Genomic DNA, 16,277 nt, shown 5'->3' on the forward strand with positions numbered 1-16,277 from the left:
AAAAGTGAAACTAGGTTCTATTTATTTTGACTGGATTTTTATTTTAGAACTTTTGGGGCATTTTAACGTTTATATATTAAAAGCACTTGGGTCTTTGGCTTTTAAACACTAATTTACAGATCCTCTATTCTTCCTACCTCCACCTTCTCTTCCTCCCTCCTTCCCTTCCTTTCTTCTAGAGTAAAACATATGCTAAATCAAATTGCTATCTAAGCACCTCATGAAACAGGTTTTAAAGTTCATAAGTGGGTTTTTCTTTACTTATGGTAGAAACCTGTGATAGTCTCTTTTACCTTTATCAGGTTTCAGTCTGAAATTAGGCATAGTAAATGTTCAATATTTGTTGAATGAAGAAACCATGATGTTATATCCTAGGTACAATCCTAAATTATCGATGTTGTGCCTTTTCTTCTTGTACACCTGTGACAAGAGCCTTGGTCTCCAACTCTTATTTCCAGCTCAACTATTTGTCACCAGTATGACAACTATATTGGGAAAATCATTTTTAAATCCTTAGATAAACTGTCTTTGTGTATTTCATAAAATTAAATTTCACTGGATTCTTTTGCAGTGAAACATCTATTGGCACATTCCTTTTGCCTCTAAATACCTCTAACACACTTGGATTTTGACCATAGATTTCACAGTACAGTGAAGCATGCAATTATGAGGCAATAATGCATGCTTTTACATGCCTGAACAGTACATTGAAGTCAAACTGAAGACAGTTGGAAAATTTTACATCCAATCAAATTAAACTAATAGTAGATTTAATTTTGTGTGTGCTGTGTAATTGGAAGGATGGGTATCTTCAATTTTTCTATTCTGGAAATTAAAACAATCGAATTATTAATAGAAATTGTTAAAACAAAAAGCAAACATAAATTGTTCTTTGTCTACTGACAAAGAACCCATACTTATCTTTTGAATCGGGGTGGGAAATAGTATTAAAATTGATCTTAGGAAGGGTGACCATGATGACACTACAAAGCTTAATTCAGAAGATTGAAGTGCCTAGGTACTGTAATTCCAGGTGGGCCAGCCTCACTGCCAGATTCTTGGGTGAGCTCAGGAGCTGTGCAAGACTGGCCCACGTTTTGGATTTGACCCATATAGGGTTTCAGGTAGCAGCTGACAAGCTTTAGGAATTCTGGAAATTCTCCAACATTTTGTAGTTACCTTCAACACTGAGGGTTTATTTGTGAGTAGGTGAGGTTTTCTCTGGGACTCTTAGGGAAGTGACTCATGCTGAGGGAGAAATACTCTAAATTGGGAATCTTGTGGAGAAAGACAAGTGAGATGGCATGAAAGTGTCAGTTTGGCTTTAAGTATTTGATTTATATATATGTGTATAGATGAAGTTCTAAAATAAAAATCCAGTCAAAATAAATAGAATCTAATTTTATTTTTCCCTCAAGGACAGAAAGAAAACTCTACATAAAAACATTGGCCTGCTGTTGGCTTCAAATTCCTGCTCAAACCATAGCTATAGACTGTTTTACAAGAAGGAAATGAAAGCCTCATGTATGTAGATATTGTTCTGATATGCAGAACAATACTTGTTGTGCCAATGGGTCAGAATACTTGAAATCAAGGATGACCCAGAAAATATAGGCTCATGGGCTACTATTAATATAAATTATACCCAAATAAATAGTAAATGGTATTCATATTAACACTTTTATTATTGTATTAGAAATAAATGTTAGTTTTTACATGTTTAATTAGACATTATATGTGAATTTTGTCCGGATTAATTGAGAATATTTTGGTGCACACAACGCAACTAAAGTTTTCCTTCCTATTTACTTTGAAAGGAATGCGATGTTAATTCTGAGGCATTGATGTTTTACAATGCCTGATCAAGACAAAAAGGTGAAGACCACAGAGAAATCAACTGATAAAAAACAGCAAGGAATCACCATCAGGTAATCCCATACTGAGTGTTTGCTAATTATTAACTTAGGCAGTGGCTACAGAACATATTTAATGGCTTTTTGAGAAATAGAGAAGACCCTTGACAACTGCTTACAGTGTTTACTGAAATTTTTGATCATTTCTGGAGTTCTAAAGGAAACTTGTTCACCTGGAGCCTTCTGTGGGTTGACATTGTGTTATTCTTTCTCCTAGGGACTATTCAGATCTTAAAAGACTTCGGTGCCTTTTGAACGTTCAGTCAAGCAAACAACAGGTAGTGTTTTCAAAGAATGTTCATGCAATAATAAAAGAGAAATCACATATTTCTGAAGGGATCCATTTAACATCTTTATGAACGACATGTCTGCTTTTCGTTGTTCTTTCACATCTTTTCTCTTTCTTCATCTGGCTGTTGCTCTCATACCCGGCTCAGGCTCTGCCAAGATTTAGCATCCACAGTCTTCTCATTCTTCTCTCTGGCTGGGCTCTGCTTTATCCTGTGCTTATCGCCCTGTGTCCTAATTAGCAAAGCTTTTCCTTTTCAGGAAACAGCATACTCTTTTATTGAATGCCCAACATCTGGCTCATCAGAGCTTTAGGGAAATTGGTTTTTCCAAAGCACTGTTTACCATATTTTCCTCCTTCTCTCCAACCCCTCTCAATCCTGCTCCCTTGCTATAGGACCACTCTTGAGGCTTGCTACAAGTTATACCTCACCAAAAAGAGGGGAGAGGAGTGAGTTTTGTCTATTTTTATAATAGTATTTTTATATTCTTATTAGACAGAGAAGGAATGGGTACTTTTGCTTGAATTTATCTCTAAACTTTTCTTTTTGGTTTTGCTTCTGTAAGGTTTTAGAAAGTCATGAGATTAGAGTCTATAAATGGAGGTTTGGGGAACAACATAGCAATGCTAATAATAATGATAATAGCAGACATTTATTTAGCACTGTCAACTAGTAAATGGCAGGGATGGGACTTGAACCCTGGTGGTCTGGCTCCAAAGTCTGCTACATTGTACTTGTTTAAGTAAATTTGTTTAAGAGCTCACGTGGTTGGTAATCCAGCTCTGATGATTTTTCTTATGTCAACCAAACCTACCAGAGAACTATAGCATTTTAATCTATATTTTTATACCGGAGAATTACTCTCTTATGATTTGATGGCATATAAAGGCCATATAATAATAGTTCATATTTAAGGAACACTTACTATGTGCCTGGTGCTTTACCTACATCATCCTGCTTAATAATTACAACTCTTACTTTTACAGATCAGGAAACTCAGGGCACAGAAAAATTAAGTGACTTTCCTAAGATTACACAGCCTGCTAATGGTGGAGTACAGTTCTGAACCCAAACACCCTGTCTTTGTAATGCATGCTTCTAACCACTGAGATAACTTTAAAATGACTTGGGAAGTTAAAGTTCAAAAAACAGTTGGGTGAACATTGACTCTGAGTAAACATGGCCTTAAAGTATCTTTTCTCCTCTGAGCCCCTTCCTCTGTGTTAGTGCTATAACTCCCCAGGAGCTCTTTTCTTTTTGTCTACCTAGTTCAGCAGTCATTCTTACCGTTGTCTATCTCCATACTGCTAAAATAATCTTCCTGGCTGCCTGCCCACAAACCTGCATGAATGATTGTCCCAAATCGAGTCCATTCCTTCTTCAAGAGGTAAGCAAGATGAGTCAGCACACAGCGCTGCTTGTGGTTCGCATTCTTTCCCACTGTACATCCTACCATGTAGCCATAATGTCAAAGTCTTCTACATTTTTTTTTTTTACTATTCCCTTCTCTCAAATTTCTTTCTTATAAAAATCTTACCTATTTCCAAGACCCAAATCTAATGACCCCACCTCCACATACCTTTCTTTCTCGACATAATCCGCCTCTTCCCAAGGCTCCTTCTTTTACTGCTGTAGCATTATTTTCTCCCCTGCTTTGGAATCTCTTGTCTACATGTCTTATTTCCTGACAAAATCACACATTTCCCAATCTTAGCAACTTTGACTTTTGCCTCTGGTTCATTATATACTCGTTGACCGGGTGAGTTCTTGGCCAGTTTTCGCTAAATTGAATTGTGACTTGAGAATTGGGTTACTATGTGAATACGTATAATCTCCTGGCCAGGGCAAAAGAGACACCAGTAGGGTTTTTTTCTTTTTTTGGGGGCTCTAATTTTCCAATTTTGAAGTTCATGCTGACCATATCTATTGTATCCCCTTTCAATACCACTTCCTATTAACACTTGACAGTCTTAAAATTAATTTAACAATTTTCCTCTCTTTAACCAATCTTAGAGTTCGCAATCTATTGTCTGACAGTTTCACATGGCATATTTTTTTGTAAAATATTTCACATGTACAAAAATGCATATTTGTAATGCTTGAATTATTCAGAAAGTAGATGGTTTTAAGAAAAAATAAAAATAACTTCCCTTAATTAGATGAAGGTCTTGAGGTTCACAGAATTCATCCCTAATTCTGTTTATAATACTTTCATGCACTGAGAATTTTGAAATAATAAATATTATTCTGAGTACCCTATTATTCTTTTGATAAAATAATGTGGAGACATTTATAGGAGAAGGAAGATACTGAATAACTCAAGAATTTCTTTATACCCTACTTGTTCCAGAATGAAAGTAAGGAGCTTGTAAAGATACAGAAAGTATGACAAGTTATTGTAAATTAAAACCAGGGCCAAAAATAAAAGAAAAACAAGGGTTGGGAGCAAAGTAGAGTTAGGGTCAGGCAGAAATGCTCAACAAAATATGCAAGTGGGCCACACATTTGGCTCTGAAATTTTCAGCAGTCAGTTTGAAAAGGGAAACCTGGAATTAAGACCCACTCACCTGAATTTCTGCTCTAACAAGATGTGGCCTGTAATTTTTGCAAATGGGCCAACATGGCCAATTATGGGTTACAGAGGAAACTACCTTGTGGGTTTAGGTGGAGAGTGCAGAGAACTGAATGCCCTTCCTCTGAATCTCTAATGAGCCAGGCCACTTCCCTCATTGTTCCATTCTGTTCCAGTGTTCTACTTTTACTCTTTGTCCTGATTGTATTTTCTGAGTACTTCTGCATATCTTTCTTCACCACATTAGAGTTTGTTATTCTGTAGGAAAGTCCCACAGTGTGACAGAACTGGGGATAGAGACACTTGGAGGCGGAGAGGCCCCCTTCAACCTAAGCAAGGTTAGAATGATCATAACCTAATAAAACCAAATAATTCAAGAAAAAGAACTGCTCTAGGGTTGTTGTGGCAAAGCAAATTTACAAAGCTAATGGAAGATTTCACCCTAGGTTTTCACAAATTTTGGAACTCAGATTGTTTCTCCCTACATTTAGAGCCACAGGAAGCTAAAAAATTCATTTGCAATTTAAAAAGAAAGATGGAAGAAAGAAAAATATTAGTTCATTGTGGGCCCATTAATTGCCTTGAAATAAAAGAGGTTTTGATAGATGCTATGGAAAGAAAACATATGAGGTATGATGGTTCTTGTGTTCAGAGACCAGGCATAGGCACCGATAATTAAGATATAGGGCAAGACATGATCCTGGATGAATGGTACATGCAGTAGGTATATGGATTTTGAGGAGGAAAAGGAGGCTACTTTTAGCTTGAGTGACAGGGAAAGAGGTGGTTCTTGATAAATGAACAAGTTTTCCATCAGTGGAATTGATGGAAAAGGTATTCTAGGTAAAGTGAGTAAAATAATCAAGTATCTGAAGGAAGGAAAATGACAAGTGTTTAACTACAGTGGTGAATATACTTTTCTATTTGAAGTAGTGATAAATAAAGCTGGAAGACACTGTGCAGTGTCTGAAGGCCCATCTATTATTATAATTTTGTATGTGATCCCATAAGCAACAGAGAATGTTGAAATTTCCAAGCAGAAGTGACATGATCACACTTTTTAGGAAGGCCCTGAAAGATGCAGCCTTTCCTTCAATCTCACCTCTTTCCTTCCCACTCATATTGTTTGAGCTACACAGATACCTTCCAGTTTCTAGAGCATATGCCATTCTTGTCTGCCTTCCAGTCTGTGTGATGATCTGCCTGGAATACTCTTGACATTCTGGTCCATGACCCCCCCTGTCTGTCCTTTGCTTTCTACCACAACAAAGCCTTGTTTACTAATTTTGCAGCATGTTTCTCATGCTTGTTTACTGTGACACCCCCTTCCTCACCATGGGATTGTAAACTCCTTGAAGTCAGAGGCCATAGCTATTCTACTTATTATATATCTAGTGTCTCACACAATGGTGCATGATGTATCTGCAACAGATGTGCTGAATGGATGAACTCATCCGGAGATGGTTTACCAGATGAATTAGTTTAGCAAAGAGACTGGGGATAAAGTGAGCATTCTTTCTACAGTTTTACATTTGAATGCCTACTATATGCCAGGCTCTGTGAGAGGTGCTAAGAACACAATGATACATAGATGTGGGGCTGCCCTCAGAAGGGCCAAATTCAAGGGAAAAAGACTGATGTGTAAAGTAGACATTGTACTAGACTGCGATAAGTTTTGTAAGAGAAGTAAGCATGATACTGGCACCAGAGAAGGAGTGAATATCTCTACCCAGGAAGGCTTGGGCAGGTGCTCATCAAGAGGCTGTGTGAGCTGATCCCTGACACATGCCCAGGTATAGAGAGGCCAGACACACAGTTTCTAAGGAATTGGGGAGCCAAGAGAAAAGGCTCTAGGTTTGGAACCAGATTCTGAGCTTACATTGCTGTTATATGAAGAGTGCCGGTGGGTTCAAGATTCCTGCTAAGTTCTTGGTCTTTGCAACTATAGATGCCAAGCACATCTTATCCACCCAGTCTTCGTGAGTTGATTTCCAACACCAGCTGCCTGCTCTGCCCCCAAAGGCAGTGGCTGGAAGCTTCTGCAGCTTTCCGACCCTCTCGCTTGTGTGGCCTGGGCTTGCTTTCTCTGTGCTGGCTATCTTATGTCTTACAAACAATATTTCGGGAGTTGTGCTAATGGCAAGGGGGTTTGAAATCCCTTGGGCCTGGAAGAACTGCTTCCTGTTTGCTATATATCATGACATTTCATGTATAACACAGGAAAATTTGCTTGTTGCTGTGACTTCATGTTCAATATCATTTGGGTTATCAGTTCATATTTGGAACTCACCTAATTTGTAATGATAAATTTTATTCATTTAGCAAGTTCATCCGAAGATTAAAAGAGTATTTATGAAGCTTAGAATTATGCCTGGCACATAGCAAATGCTTTATAAATAGCAACTGATTTTCATAATAACTCTGAATTACATACTATTATTAATATTTCTTTTTTAATGATGTAGAAACTGATGCACAGGGAGATTAAGTAAATTTTCCAATATTATGCAGCTAGCTAATTGTCTATTTAAACCCAGGGAATCTGGCCAGGGAATTTATTTTCTTAACCACTAAGCATTGCTGCCTCAAGTGCCTATCGTATTGTCCTGTGGTCGGTGCAGACTGGCTGACTGAACTGAGATAGAAAGACAGTTTTACAGGACGGAAGATTTATTATTAATATTTTGAGAATTCAACTGTGACTGGCATACAATGATGAAGGATTTTGTTTTGCTAGCTATCTAACAATATCCTTATTGTAATGACTACCTTACGGGAAGTCAGGCATATTCTCTTTAGATAAGGAAATGATGTCTTTATACTGATTTCTATCAAATATTTCAATGGAATGAGACAATAAATGCAATACATCATAGCTTTATTCTATAATTATAATGAATGAAATAATTTACTGAAAAGTGAATCTTTTGTTATATTATGCTTTGCTTATCTCGTCTATCATAATTTAGCTAATTATAGAACATTCCTCATTTGTACTTTGGAAAAATTAGAGTATTTTTCTGTCCCATGTTCAACTTTACTATGGTGCTAGAAACAAATCTCAGGATTACCCCAATTATAGGTAAATATTGCTAAGTGAAACTGCTTGAATGGTGATAACTCGATCACTTATTACATGAATAATTAACTAGTTCATATTGTAAATGGACACATAGTTGTTATAGTTAATTTTTACTTATGGTGAATTCTATAATATATTTTAATGTCTTTTATAAATATGATTGAGTAATCATGATGTTCAGAGTGATTAAAAATGATAAAATCTTTTTTATCATTATATCCCTAACACCTGGCCAGCAGGTGCATACTTGGTAAATGATGACTGACTCTCAATTTGTACACTCCACTCTATACCAGAGTGCTCTACCTGGATTCAAGAACTCTTTGGTCTGGGTGCACATTTGAATCACATGAGAAGCTTCGAACACTCCTGATCCCCAAGCCTCAGCCCAGACCTGTATTCCTAGCACTGTTTTAGGTGCTGGGGAAAGAGCATTGAACAGAAAAAAACAGGTAATTTCCTGTTTGTGTCCAGGTAACATGATAATCAAGGAAGACTGAAAACACATAAATAACTGTAAGGTATGACAAGTAGTATCACATGCTATGAAGAAAAATAAAGCAGCAAAAGGTAGAGAGAGTAAATGTTTAGGTCAAAGATACTTAAATCTTGAAGAATCCCTACATTTGACATGGCTGTCATCTTAATTATTGGCCTGGGAAAAAGATGTGTCCTCTCCATCCTCTCCTCTCCCTCCTCCCATTTTGTTACTTTCTTTATCCTGTGCTGAATTGTGATCCTCACGTACTCTATGCTTCTATTTCTGTAGCTTCCAGCCATTAACTTCGATAGTGCCCAAAATAGCATGACGAAGCCTGAGCCCGCCATCAAGGCGGGTGGACACAGAGCTCGAGGTCAGTGGCATGAGTCCACAGAAGCTGTTGAACTTGAAAATTTTAGGTAAGAAATCCAGTATCTCCCTTGCCTTCAGCAAACTATTCTAGTTAACCCAAAGTTTTATTTATCATAGGAGCTAAAACTGAAAAACTATTTCACAATTTACCATGGAGATTCTTAATATTTTTAGTTAGTGCTTAAACCATTCCCAGAAATAATGTGTAAATAACAAGCTTAGTGGTTACAGGTGGAACTGACCTGGGCGTTTTAGGACACCATGCTGACACGCATTTGGCATTTGCTCAATGAGGAAGTGGTTCCAGATTATTGACCTGGCCAGGCTGATTCCAATCTTTGTCTCAGCTTTTGGTCTGTCTAGAACTTGCCAGTAGTGAGAAGGCATGAAAGAAGCTGTTGCTGTGAACAGATGTGGTGGTTAAGGAACGTGGTTGTCAAAACAACCGAGGTTTCAAGTTGAAAGGAGAGCACCTCACCTTTAACATTGAAAGCGTCAGCCCTTGTTTATCTCTGTTGCCATGCAGACCTCCTAGAAGGTGCACATTCTTGGGGGCCACTCCCTTTCAGGAGCTGGTTCTCTCAGTTTTATAATGTGCTTAGGTCAGGTGGCACTAAGCGCCATGTAAATAATGAATGGCATTAAATACCAGTATAAATATTTGAGAATGATCGTTTGTTTATTTGGCCTAGATTTTATTTCCCTGTCATTTTATAACAATGAATTTAATAGTTTAGAAAAGTCACATGACATGGGTTCATATTTCAAAAATATATTTTTCAATGAGGAGCACTAAATACTTTAAAAATTGTTATACATTGAGTTTATCAGTATCCAAGTAAAGAAACCATTACAGCCCGGCTAGGGAGAGGTGGTGCCACCTAATGGCCTCTGAAAAACTACAAAGGCAGAATGTTACAAATGGCAACATAAGGTTACAGAACTTGCTTTGAGGTGGTGTGTTCATGTAATTCCAGTTTATTTGGAATAGATCTTAAAATTAGTCTATTTAGTTATGCACAAAAATATTGTGTCATGAATTCTGTAGCAATGTGATCCTTTTGTTGATTATTCCTTATTTTCTCCAGGTTTTAAGGTGGAATGTTTTAGGGGTATTTTGAACCTCTTCGGTGAGCTGTAATATCAGCAAACTGAAGCTGAAGCTGGGAATGTCTCAAAACTTTGTTAAAAACACACACATACACAAAACATATAAAACAACCAAACAGTCAACACAGCTGAAGCAGTGTACACTGTGTTTAATAAATCCCTATTATCAAGGAATTATATGTGACAACCAAGCTGGTGTTGATAGCTGGATCTGCTAATGAGGTCAAAGGCGTGTGGAAAAGTGAAGGGAGGGAGTTCGTCTCTTCCTGTTGACACAGCTTTCTAAATAATGTCCCCTAATAATTCTTTCTCTCCATATGCCCTTCTTTTCTCTCCAACTCATTTTAGCTGCTAAATGTCTATAGGGAATAACTTAATAATATAGTAAATGAAATACATATGCTTGGCTATAATGTGTATTATTAATTTATAATTGAATTTCTAGTTCCTATTTTAATAATTGATACTTGCCTTTTACACAATTTTAAACTCAAGACTCCTTCAATATTTGCCTGAATATAGATGATCTTTGTCTGCATCAGTAACTTTGAGGCAGCCTAAATAATTTTTATTACAAAATGCTTTTCTGTTTGTTTCATCTCAGTATAAACTACAAGAATGAGCGAAATTTCAGCAAACATCCCCAGCATAAACTATTTCAGGAAATCTTTACAGCCTTGGTGAAAAATAGACTCATATGCAGGTAAGATTTTCTTTGGAAAGATGAGCAGACTTTCATTCAAGAATGGTGTGTTTTGTGTATCTTGTCTCTAGAACGTATTATAATTTGAAGCAGTTTACAAAATGGAGCACAATGTGAAGGATAAAATAGAACAAAGACCATTTAAAAGGAGGTAATGAGTAGGCATTATACATGATCTCATTAAAATCACTCTAGTGAGGCACTGAATTTCACTGAATTTTATGACAGATAATGTAAAATGGGAAAACACTCAAGTTATAATGTTTTCCTTATCTTCTTTATTTTGAGTCTGAATACTCAAGGAAGAGTTTATCGTGTGGGTAATTATGAAACAGACATTGGGTAACACCACAGACAAGATTCTCAGAGTTCCTGCAGTCAATGTAATGACTGATTAAATGGGCTGCCCTAGCCTTGACCTTGAGAAAAGAAAGGATGAGTGTGTAACATCCAGTCACAGCCCCATAAAGACATTTGTACTCAGGACCAAATCAAATATTCCTTCTTTTGCCCTTGGATCTGTCTTCACATAGGTGCAGTGTGGGGAGTGTAGAGCAAGGGTTAGTTAACAAGCCTTTTAGATTCTCTCTCATGAATATCGAGGGTTTTCAGTGAGCCTTTGACTGGTGCTGGATTGCAGTCAGGACTGAATTTTCTATCCATTCTGGACTGCTTCGTATGAGATCTGGGTATGCTGCTGCCAGATGTGGAGGAGGCTCCCAGCATTCTGTCATGGCAGAACCCTGCCTTTTACTCTTCCCAGGAGGCCCAGACTTTCTTCCCACATGGATCAGCTGAAAAGATGCCTATAGAGAACCTTAAACCTCCCTTATCACTTTGGGACTCAATTGACTTAGCGAAATTCTGTCCCAGTAAGAATGGGAAAAAATTATTCCTCTTCAATAATTTAATGCCTTGATCAAAATAAAACTCTGACTTGGCCTAGTACAACAGTTGATTTTAAGTATAATAGAACAGTATCCCAATGGGTCCTCCATGGTGAGTCAGCTACTAAATGCATGTCTAAGTGGTGGCCTAATGCCTCCGTCTTTTGGATGGGGTCATTTAGTATTTCTGATTTAAGTACTAGACAGTGACTGCCAAATACATTGGTTTAGTTTAAAACAATACAGGATTGGGACTGCATCTGTCATGCCTTTGTAATTAATTTAAGCAGAGGAGTATTAGACTGGCCCAGATGATACAAGATGCCCAAAATCTTTACCAAACTTATGTATTTGGGTTACAGTTCAGTTCTTGATGATACACTCAAAGATTGTTCAAAGATTAATAATGAATACTGCATGAAAAGGACCTGAAGTTGTCCTTGACTATATTCTTCTTGAGCTTGAACAGAGTACAACATGGGTAGTAGCAGGATAATTATGCATGAGATGGTGTTAGGAAATAAAGTTCTTTAATGTTTTTTTTATGACAACTAACACAGACTCTTCAAAGGATGTCTACTAGACCATTTGTTAAGTCAGTACTGTGGGGAAGGCACTAGATGCAGAAATTGTTAGGGAAAATAATTGGGCAAGAGTTGGCATCAACCTGTTGAAAAAGATCTCAAAAAATCTGACATTAAGAGATCTCTTTTTAGGGCCTTTTCAAATTCTTAGTGATTAATGGGACATCTTAGATTGGATGGAGCTACGACTGGCTTTTAACATGAGTAGTCCCTGGAAATCTTTAAACTAGGAAGAGATAATTGTAGATCTCTTTGCTTTCACAGTATGAGAAGGAATTTAGGAATGCTGAACATCAAGAGCATCCTTTTATGTCATCCTGTGGCTGCTGACAGATAGTTATGTTCAGTTCTATTCTAAAAGCAGGGTTGGGTAAAAGATGGCTTAAGTACAAAGGCCTTCCATTATGCCTCACCCCACATAACCTTGCTAAGATGGCCAGGACCACGCTTTTTTTTCCCTCTCCCCTCTAACATTAGACTAATAGAAGAATTGCATCTCAGGGCCTTTTTTGATATGGCTTCCTATCCCCTTTCTTTGCAAACATCAGATTTAGTATTGGATAGAAGGCTTAGATTCAATTTAATAAACAAACTGGTGAGAATCTACTATTTGCAAGCAAGGTAGAAAGCAAATGGTGGGGAAGGAAGAGTGGGTGAAAGTACAAAAGTGAGTAGGACATGTGGTTCCTTTCCTCCTGGGAACTCAAAGTCTACTCTGATCAGCGAAACAATTACCCACTATCCCAATACAAGGGAAAATGTGGTAAATATATACAATTTATAATAAAACAACTAAAGGCTGTGTGAAATCAGGGTGGGGAGGTATTTTGGTCCTTGGCCCAATTCTGGTTGTAGACAAGATTGGGTATATTCAGGATATTATCCCACTCAATTTCACCCAGGTAATATGACTGATTGGAATTTAGTCTTATCTGTGCAGTTTTACCCCTTCCACCCCTTCTCTCAACTTTTACCCAGTTGATGATAATATTGTTCCTCTTCTATTTAACTCTCCCCAACTGTACTCTTCCCCTAAACCACATTTGCAGACATCTCCTTTATGGGTTCTTTTCCTAAGATCGACCTGTAATTACTCCCTCATTCTCAGCAATGAAATTGCCAGATGGCCTCCAAAACTAGACAAGACTTGTAAATCCTGACTCAGATAAGGTAACACTGCACATACCTCATGGTAAATCTCAAAGGGCAAGGGAACATATCCCTGAACCTGAGGTAACTCCTAGTTACACAGTGGTAACTAATCTTGATGTGTGGCAAGGTATGGAAACAAATTCTGGTTTTCAGCCTTCCTTTTTGTCATGACATCATTTGTCTATAGTAGAGTTTGATATTAGAAAATAAATTCACCTCTTTTCCAGCTCATTTGCCTGAACAGGAGAGTACAAGGGGAGCTTGGTATCCATGGCCAAGTTGTTATGAGGTTGTGTATGGAGGTAAAAGTTGTCACAACCTTGACATATTCTCTAATTAATTGACAACTTACAAAATTGACCTCTATTCAAATAACACTTCTGCATATCTGCTTCTCTGAGCTTACTCTTTGTTGGTCCATTCCTTGCTGATGTGAAGATACTGTAATATAATGTAAAATATAATTTACTTGTGAAATGAACTTGAAAATCTGGCTAAAGATATAGGATTTCATGAAGTTATTGAAAGTGATAGTGCTGAACTGGTGGAATTTGAAAAACGAGGCTCTGGTGGAATTAGACCACTTGACAACTGAGGAAGAGAGTATTAACAAGAAAGATGACAAGGTGCTACTTTAAGGGTATGTTTTTAATAATAGAGATTAGGAGAGGTCTTTGGGAAAAAATGATGAATCCTTTCAATAGATTCACAAAAATGAACCTCTTTATGCTAGAAGTCAAAAGTGAATAAAAAACATTAGATCATATTATATGATTCTTTTTCAGAAAAAATGTGCCCAAAATGTTAGCAGAATTCATTCTTGCTTTGTTCTAGTTACAAGAGCACTGTTGCTGTTATAACTTATATTTTGTTAAATTTAAAATAAAATATATCTTAGTTTCATAATTTATTTTTTAAGGTAATGTTTTAATCTTTCCCCCGGCTCTTTAATATGAAATTTGGTGGTATTTTAAAGTGGATACACTTAGCTGGCCTCTTTCTGGTGCTATTTTTCTGGAATAACCAGGATAGCCCTCTTCGCCTGCCCATAACTTTTATAGAGGTGAACATGTCCCAGGTACTCATTTTAGTTAGAAGAATCTCACCTGATTCATTTACTATGACCTTATTTGACCAAAAATTAATTCACTTTTCTGAAAAGAACAAATTGGTATCTTATTATTTTACCCTCTATTTCCTGAAATATCTGCTAAAAACTTGAAGAATTTTGGAAATGAGTCTTTAGGAAGTATAGATGGGGAATATGTTTACACTGTGTACTTCTTGAACTAGGAGAAAACATTACAATCTTATTAGAAATTGTTATAAAAAGTGTTCTGGGAACTTTATAGAAACTGCTAACCAAGAAGATCAATATAGTGATTTGTTTAGCAATCAGGCAATTTGTTGTCCATGTCCACTCCAGGGCCTAGATTATGAAGCAAATGATTCTTTTTCTTTTGAGCTGCACCTTGTCCTCAGTAGCACTGATGCAGACCCGGGCAAGAGGGAGGTGAGATGAGAGGAGCAGAAGTTAGGATTAGGATGCAGTGAGAATCTCTTCAGTGTTTTGAATAAACATTCTTGAAACAAATGAGGTTAATGGAGAGATGCTTTTTCTGTGACTTTATCTCATCAGACAGAGGCCAACAGGGGCCTTTGTACTCCTCATTGCTGAGGAGAAGAGAAGCCTGGTCACTTCGTAAAGTCTGACAGATAGTTTAGAACCTCCTTAGAGAGAGGGCTGCAAGTCAGCACCATGAAATGGATACAGAGAAAGTTTCATTAAGGCCCCCAAAGTCTCAGGTTTGTGTCTCTATGTACTTAAAATCTTCTAACAGCCAGTTCCTTAGCTGGTTCACAAAGTTCTTTGAGATCTTGTTGTTTCTCAGCTTATCTCTTGATCCTACCCAGTGCATCTTCTGGGCTCATGGAGGTCATTACTCTAAGCTTGACAACCTTAAATGTAGACATGAAGAAAATAAGCCTCAGAAAGCTAGGATCTCATATAGTCCTTAAGCAAATAATGATTCCTCTTTTTCCTATTACCCAACTTGCAGCAAATATCTAGCTCTTACACTTTTATTTCCCATGCAATGTTATTTAGGGTTTATCTCATACTTAAAATGTACACACACACACACACACACACACACAATCGGCCTTCAGTATCTGGGGGTTCTGCATCCTTGGATTTAACCAACCAAGGATTGAGAATATTTGGGAAAAAAACAAAAACAACATAACAATAAAAAAACAATACAAATAAAAACTAATATAGTATAACAGCTATTTACATAGCATTTACATTGTATTAGGTATTATAAGTAACGTGGAGTATATGGGAAGGTGTGTGTAGGTTATATGTAGGTACTATACCATTTTATGTAAGGACTTGAGAATCCTCTGGTTTTGGTTTCTGGGAGTGGGGGGGTACTGGAACTAATCTCCCACAGATACTGAGAAACAACTATGTATGCAAAAAGGTCATGAAATTATAGAGGTGGAATGAACCCCAAAGAAAATCTCGTTCAGCTTCATTTGATAGCTGGAGAAGCTGAGAAGTTAAGGTCCAAGATCTTGAAGCAAAGTTGAGCCCAAGGTCCTGAGGTGAAGTCTTGGGTAGCACTCTTTTCTCTTATGCCTTACTGATTCCCTGGTTCTTTACTAATCAAGGCACATTTAAAATTTGTTTTCAGGTTTATATCAGGGAAAAGTATCACAAGTTCTCTATTTACTACTGCTTATTACTGCTTCTTGGGAAACTCATCCACTTGGATGTCTTATAGGCATGAAATGAAAATGTTCCCATCTTTCCAGGAAAGAACTGATTGTTCTTTGGCCACAAGTAACCACCAGAACGAGTTTTAAACCTGGCCAAATCAATAAATGACAGTGTCTTGTCAGTACACAAGCTTCTGAGAGCCAGGCCGTAAGTGACAGTTGCATTCCAGAAACCACATTTCCACAGCTAAAAATCAACCAGTTGGCTAGGTATGGTGGCTCAGACGTGTAATCCCAGCACTTTGGGAAGCCTAGGCAGGAGGATCACTCGAGGCCAGGAGTTCGAGACTGGGCAACATAGTGAGACCCCATCTCTACGAAAAATAGAAAAGCTAGCTGGGCACAGT

At 37.4% G+C, this 16,277-nt stretch overlaps 1 protein-coding gene across 5 annotated transcripts in view; it reads left to right on the forward strand.

Annotated features, from left to right (window-relative positions):
- Nucleotides 1-16,277, forward strand: part of NEK10 (NIMA related kinase 10) — a 219,079-nt gene that overhangs the window by 13,096 nt on the left and 189,706 nt on the right. For 3 of the 5 annotated variants that reach the window (XM_045537824.1, XM_045537804.1, XM_045537820.1), the window contains exons 2-5: nt 1,818-1,928; nt 2,131-2,191; nt 8,627-8,757; nt 10,425-10,523. In XM_045537824.1, coding sequence (XP_045393780.1) covers nt 1,855-1,928; nt 2,131-2,191; nt 8,627-8,757; nt 10,425-10,523 — 365 coding nt within the window. In that variant the 5' untranslated portion in view covers nt 1,818-1,854. Of the gene's footprint in view, nt 1-1,242; nt 1,295-1,813; nt 1,929-2,130; nt 2,192-8,626; nt 8,758-10,424; nt 10,524-16,277 lie in introns of those variants that run through there. The other 2 variants (XM_045537816.1, XM_045537812.1) reach the window with 2 other exon arrangements.

The sequence above is a fragment of the Lemur catta genome, chromosome 1 (genome assembly GCF_020740605.2).
Source record: "Lemur catta isolate mLemCat1 chromosome 1, mLemCat1.pri, whole genome shotgun sequence".
Lineage (NCBI taxonomy): Eukaryota > Metazoa > Chordata > Mammalia > Primates > Lemuridae > Lemur > Lemur catta.